Here is a 6,652-nt window from a genome sequence, read left to right on the forward strand (position 1 = left end):
CCTGAGCCTCTAAACACAGCCAGGCACCCCTGGGGAGGAGACAGGTCGTGCTCACCTTCAATGAGCTGCGAGAGCTGGGTGCCCCCCACGCTCTCGGTCACGTCGCTCTTGCGGGAAACCTTCCGGTAGCGGATTTTGTACCCCGTGATTTGCCCACTCTGGGTCCCGGCAGGAGGGGGCTGCCACTGCAGCAGGATGCTCTGGGGAAGGCAGCACAGGGAGGTATTCGAAAAAAGTCTTTAGGAAAGGCTTTAAAACAAATCTCCACTCACAATCCCAAAGGCACAATGGCCGAGAATTCCATTTTCTCTTCCCAAGTGCCCGAGGCACTCCGAAGCATGGCTGTGCGTGCCCACGCTGCACGCAGCAGTGAGCAGGGATGCCAGCTCTGATCCTTCATTAGAGCCCTTCCATCGTTAGCACCGTCACTGCGTCCCACCACGGCCAGCCCCCAGCTGGACTGCAGCTTCTCCAAGCCCCACATTCAGATATTCTCTATAAAGAGCTCAAAAGCTGCATGGGAGGAAGAAGACCCAAAATGTGGCCAATCTAAAACCCTCCCCAGCCTTTTATTTACCCACTGGCAGCAGGAAATCCTCCAATCTTACCTTGGAATTCCGTACCTCCAGCGTTAGATTCTGCGGTGGAGCACTGGGGACTGGAAACATTAAAGGAATTACAGCTCCAAAAGTTGCAAACGTTGTACTTCCACACCCAACTACTCTCTGCTCTCATCTGCTATGGAAGTACAAACCATTCTGCTTTAAGGCACCACATAAAGGAACTACCCACCCTCCCACAGGCGCTTTCTGACACGGTGAATGGCTGAGCAGGGTTCTGTATTTCCATCATGAAGAAAAACTCTTTATTCAGGGCTGTGTTATCATACCTATCTAAATAAAGTGTGTTTTGTATTTAAAAGCACTTCTCAAACTCTCTGAGAAGGTATCCTGTCCAGCTCTTTCCCAAGGCACATCTTTAATGAACACACTGCTTGACTGGGGGAACAACCCACGTTTCAATTTCTGGCCTGGATTTTTTTATCCTGCTTTTCTGTACGAGGAATGCTCCAAGTGACCAGGCCCTGTGACAGTGAGGAGGCGAAGGGCACCCCAGACACTGGGGCTGCCTTTGAACTCCCACCCTTTGCTTGTTCTGTACTCGCTGCTCATAGCAGTGAAATCTGAAGAGGGAAGGGAAGAAAAACCCTGGGAGCAGGGAATTCCTTGTGGCACCCCAGCAAATGCTGGCCCCTGGGAGACCTGAGGCTGCCCTGGCAGGAAGGGGAGGCTCCAGTGAAGCACAAGGATGGCCAAGGAGCACAGGGATGAAGAGGATGAGGACTGCTCCAGCCTGAAGAATTCATTTTCCAAATAACTCAGCCCAGCCACACTGACAGCCCAGAGAACCCCCCTGAGGGCACGAAGTGAGGAAGAGGGAAAGGCTCACTGGGATGGGGTGAAACAAACCCCCCTCACCCACCACCCCACGGCAGAAATGGAGAGCAGCAGCATTTGCCTTCCCTTCCCTTGCCAACCCAGCTGAGCCTGAAATCACCACAGCTGGGGATAAGAGCTACGGGCCTGAGGAGCAGCACAGTGAGCAGGGGATGATCCAAAGCCAGGCTTTCTTTGCTCCTCCAGTGCCACCCCTGCCATGGCAGGGACACCTTCCACTGTCCCAGGCTGCTCCAAGCCCCATCCAGCCTGGCCTTGGGCACTGCCAGGGATCCAGGGGCAGCCACAGCTGCTCTGGGCACCCTGTGCCAGGGCCTCCCCACCCTCACTGGGATGAACAGGGATTTCCTATGGAAAGGCATCTCCTGGAGTGGGACAGCACAGGGAGAGCAGCCAGGCAGGAGCACCAGGACACGCCAGGATGGCTCAGAGACTGTGAGGGAAGGGCCTCAGTCAGGCTGTGAGACTCAGATTCCATTCCCAGCTGTAATCCCTGATCAGGAATTCCAGGAGAGGAGAAGCAATCCTCAGGAGCAGCACATAAACCTGGGTTCAAATGGTAATACCTGCTGTTATCCCTGCAACAAGGCACTGTAACAGATTAGGAGCAAAAAGCTACATAAAAATGCAGATGCTTTGTTAAAGCAGGGCTGAAGGAAGCTTAGGGAGAAATCCCTGCGGGGAACACGGAGATTGCTCCTGGACACCGCAACAGGAAAACACGGGGGAAAATGTGCACCATTTCAGGAAGATTTGAGAGCTGCAGGGTTATGAGACTGCAAGAAGCAAGATGACATCCTTCAGAGAGCTTTAGAAAATAAGTACCTATAGGTTAAGTGTGAAAACCCAAGTTGGAGAAGACAGAACTCCAGGAAAACTTCAAAATGACATTGTAAGTAATAATAAATTCTTCTTCAAACAACCAAGGAGCTGGCAGCCCTTCAGAGAAATCAGTGAGCAAATGGTCAGGTAGGGCAGAAAAAGACAAAGATAAGGGCACACAAGTCTCTCCTTGCACTGGCAGTGAGGGGAAGGGAGAGGTTTCCGTGACACCCTTCCAAAGGATTCCCATGGTCTCTGCAACTGAAATGTCCGTGTGAGGCACTGTGGAAGAGTCAGAGGAAGGGAACAGCAGCCTCTTGCCAGGGCTACTTGTTATCCATGCAGGAATTCTCAAGGAACTGGGCAATGAAACAGCTGCAAGGCTTCTGTAACCCCTCCCAGTTAATCTGATACCAGAGGTGGCAAAGTGGTGCCAGCATTAAAAGGGGTCCACTCAAACTCCACCTGCTGGGTCAGAAACTTCCATCAAATCAACCAAAGTAACTACAAAGCATGAAACTGAGAGAGCAGGAGCCAGAATAAGAGCAGAATAGGGACTTCTCCCTCTTTCAAGGGAAATCCCTTCAATTTTAAGCAATGAGGGATGGGAGGGAAGTGCTTCCTGGAGTAAGGAGCTGGGTGAAAGGAAGGCACAGGGGGAGATGAGCTGGGGAGACCCCACGGTGTGATCCTGTGGTAAAGAACTGCACAAAGACCTCGGGATGCTTCCTCTCGCTGCTCAGAAGAGCCAAAAAAGCTCCTCAAATGCAAGTAATGCCTCACTTGTACCTTTGATACCATTTCAGTCCCCTCGACCTGCGTTTTTAAAACAAAGGAGAAAAGGAACCTGGAGAAAAGTTCAGGAAGGGGCACTAAAGGTTGGAACAGCTTCCACAGGAGAAACGGGTAACCATTCCTGAGCCTGTGGAATCTGGAAAATGGATGAACCGGGGAGACCACAGCAAAGGTCCGCAGAATGAGGAGTGGGACAGAGGAATAATCAGGGGATGCTGAGTATTCCCTCTTTCAGGAGCACAGCCCCCGGCAACAAGAGACACCAACACAGAGCAGGGGCAGAACAGACACAAAGCGGGGATTTTTCAGAGGAAATTTATCTGTGGAAACTTTGTCCCCTTGATGTTGTGGATAAAGGCTGGTGTGGGTTCAAGAAGATGCTGACAGGGTCTCATGGAAGAGAAACTGAATTAGGAAATACACAGAAACCACTGCAAAGTCAGGAAGTGCCCCAGAAACAGACCTGGACTCAAGAGTTTGGGACAATATTCCTCTCTGCTCCTGGGCACTCCTAGGGAGAGGATTCCAGGCTCCGCTCCCTTTCTCCCTGAATGTTCTTACATATAAACTTCCCTCTAACAAATGTAAGTTCTCATTAACTCTGATCACTCTGCAGTTGCTCGTGTATCTCTGTTTGCTCCCATCACCTCTTTATCTGCCTTATAAAAAGCACTGGCGTCACATCCTGCTCTCACCACTCTATGCAATGGATTTAACAATACCTCTGCTGGGCTACAAACACAGGAACACAACTAAAACAAAACCACTCCAAACCCAAGAGTCTGCTCATATGTGAAAATGTGAGAGAACCTAGGAAGTAATTTGGAGTTGCTGCCTTCAGTCTATTTTTTTTTTTTTTTCTGTCCACGCTCCGTGTAGGCTCAATAATCCATGAAATAAACAGCTCATGCCGGAATGAAGGACACCACTGTTCTGGAATCACAACCCCAGACCCTTCTGCAGGTGTAGCAATTTTCCCTCACCCAATTCTGGAAGGCCTCCGGGGGGATTCCGACCATGAACAGCCACATGCAACAACGAGCAAACCCCGTAAAAGTCTGGTTAAAGATTCACTTGTCGGAAATTGCCGGATAATTCCCGGAAAAACCCCGAAACGCAAAGGAGCGGAGCGGCTTTACCGTCTGACAGGGTCCGCACCACGACGTCGTGGGTGGAGACGCCGGGGCCGTGCTTGTTGTAGGCGACCACGCGGAAGCTGTACTCGGTGAACTTCTTCAGCCCGCTGACCGTGTGGGACAGGCCCCCCACGTCCACGTCCTGTCCCCAACGACACCCCAGGGCAAGCTCGGGTCAGCTCTGCAGTGCCACCAACACCCACAGAGCCCCTGCACAGCTCAGGGCCCACGGCAGGGCTGGCACCTCTGTGTCACCTTCAGGCACAGCCAGGACGTGGGAGGATGCCAGCTCTGAGTTTCCAGGAGAAAATTCTCCCTGTCCTATTAAATCCTAACATGGATACTGGTCCTGGACATGAAAAGGGACCTGGAAACTCTCAAAACCATCATAATATATATCACTGTAACTGAAATAGTGGGATGCAGAATTAGAAAAGGAAACAGACCTATCTAAAAGTCGATGCAAAAAATATTTAAAAGCTAAGACAAATATTCTTCCCTTTGCTTTTTAAAGCTGGAATGATACTGATATGCAATCAGATGGGAATGTGCCTGTGAGGACCGGGATTAATCCTCATTATTCTCAGGTGGCAGCCCGTACTTCTTCAGAACACACTAAAAGCTTCAGTGGAATACTAAGAAAATCAAATTAATTAGATGCTCAGCAATATCAAAATATCAATCACTGGGTCCAAGAACTCAAGAAAGTTCAGATTAGGGATCATGCCAAAATCAGTAGTTAGCCTGAATTGCTAAAACCCAGCCTATAACTCTGTGCAAGCATCTTTTATATCATCTGCACCAGAACAGCTCGACAATGACACGGCTGTTCTCTGCCCTCTCCCCTCGGGATATCATGGAATTCCCCAAAAGCTACTTGATATTGACAAATACCAAAACAGGGCACCACCAAAAAAATGGATTTCATTCCCAGCCCAGACACAACCGCTTCATGCTGGAGTTCTGATTTTACATATTTCCCATAGCTGAGGCTAAAGGATTCAGCATGTCAGAAAAGCAAACCCTTCCCAGGGGTCCGCAGCAGCTCGGGGCAGTTAGGGCGGTGCAGCAGCCCCGTACCTGCTCCGTGTCCTGCCCCTTCTCCATGTAGTAGAGTTTGTAGTTCTGGATGTCGCCGTTGCCCGAAAGCGGCGTCTCCCAGGTGACGGTGACGGAGGTGGGGGAGCCGGAGAAGGCGCGGATGTTGGGAGCGGGACCGGGCAGCTGGACTGCAACACAAGGGGGAACTCTGTTAGTCCTGAGCCTGGAGTGCCCACCCCTGGCCAGCAGCCCAGGAAAAGGGGGGATTTTTTCTCATTCCACATGGATCCACCGTGAGGTGGAAAGGTGGGATCAAATTTCCAAAGGAGATCCTGCTCCCTGGGTCCCTTTTGTCTGGAATGACCCTAACAAGGGACTTGGCATTTGTCTAGAGTTTTCCCTTTTTCAGTTAATGGCCATTCAGAAGTATTCCAGTTATACCAGTTTAGGGAATTCAGCAAGGAATGTCCCATCAGTTCTTAATGGTGACAATAAATCCCACAATCCCACCAACCTGGAAAATCTTTGGAAACTGTGGTTTGCAAGTACAACTTTTAAAGAACATCAAATTCTGGGAAAGGTTGTGAATAGGGAGAAAAAAAATAAAATCAGTATCGATCCCAAAGTGAGGAAAACTCCAGGCTCACCCTCCGGCTGCGTTGCCACCTTGAGCAGTGCTGAGCTCTCACCAGGGCCGTGCCTGTTCTGGGCCACAACCCGGAACACATAAACTGTCTCTGGCATCAGGTTCTGGATCATCACCTGTGTCTCTCCAGGACGACTCGTGTTTTCCACACGTTCCCTTTGGGAAACAAAAGGGTTGTGCACAGACACCAGCACTGATTAGTAAATGAGGAGTAGCTCCTCCTGAGGCACGTCCCGTCTGAGCGTACCCGGTGTGCAAATGACGTGGGATTTACACCATGCCCCCTGCCCCACACCACAGCCACGTGCCAGAAGTGCTGCTGACAAACTGCTCCCAATTTTGCAACTTCTCTTTGCACAGAACCAAACGCACTGAAGGAACAGAATCAATTACACTTTACACCCCCAAACTCGGAGTGGTTTCTTTGTTATTCCCATGACAGCAAGTGATAATTCACAGTGACAGTTTATCCTACAGCTTGGGAGCCAGCACAGAAACCATTTTAGCAGCACGCGCAGTCTGGCGAGATTTAGGGCACTCCTGTTAATATTGTGGGGCTGCTTTTTGGGAATTTTTCAAAGGAGCTGTTTTAATGTGTTCTTCTACCTCCAGCCTTCCCTCGGCTCCTCCTGACTGGTGTTTGGATTTGTTTGGAACACCCAGGGCACGGCCAGGGCACTGACACTGCTTCCACACACACAGTGGGATACCCAGGGCATGGCAATGGCACTGACACTGCTTCCACACACAGAGTG

General features: G+C 50.5%; 1 protein-coding gene across 10 annotated transcripts in view; it reads right to left on the reverse strand.

Annotated features, from left to right (window-relative positions):
- Window positions 1–6,652, reverse strand: part of NEO1 (neogenin 1) — a 165,339-nt gene that overhangs the window by 30,940 nt on the left and 127,747 nt on the right. For all 10 annotated transcript variants that reach the window (XM_042022697.1, XM_042022698.1, XM_042022696.1 and 7 more), the window contains exons 9-13: window positions 5,899–6,053; window positions 5,291–5,439; window positions 4,214–4,352; window positions 609–658; window positions 56–200 (exon numbers count right to left, since the gene is read on the reverse strand). In XM_042022697.1, the coding sequence (XP_041878631.1) occupies window positions 56–200; window positions 609–658; window positions 4,214–4,352; window positions 5,291–5,439; window positions 5,899–6,053 (638 nt within the window). The remainder of the gene's footprint in view (window positions 1–55; window positions 201–608; window positions 659–4,213; window positions 4,353–5,290; window positions 5,440–5,898; window positions 6,054–6,652) is intronic.

Source organism: Corvus kubaryi, unplaced genomic scaffold (genome assembly GCF_017639235.1).
Source record: "Corvus kubaryi isolate FWS band 111438036 unplaced genomic scaffold, C.kubaryi_AGA036_p1.0 37220, whole genome shotgun sequence".
Taxonomy (NCBI): Eukaryota; Metazoa; Chordata; class Aves; order Passeriformes; family Corvidae; genus Corvus; species Corvus kubaryi.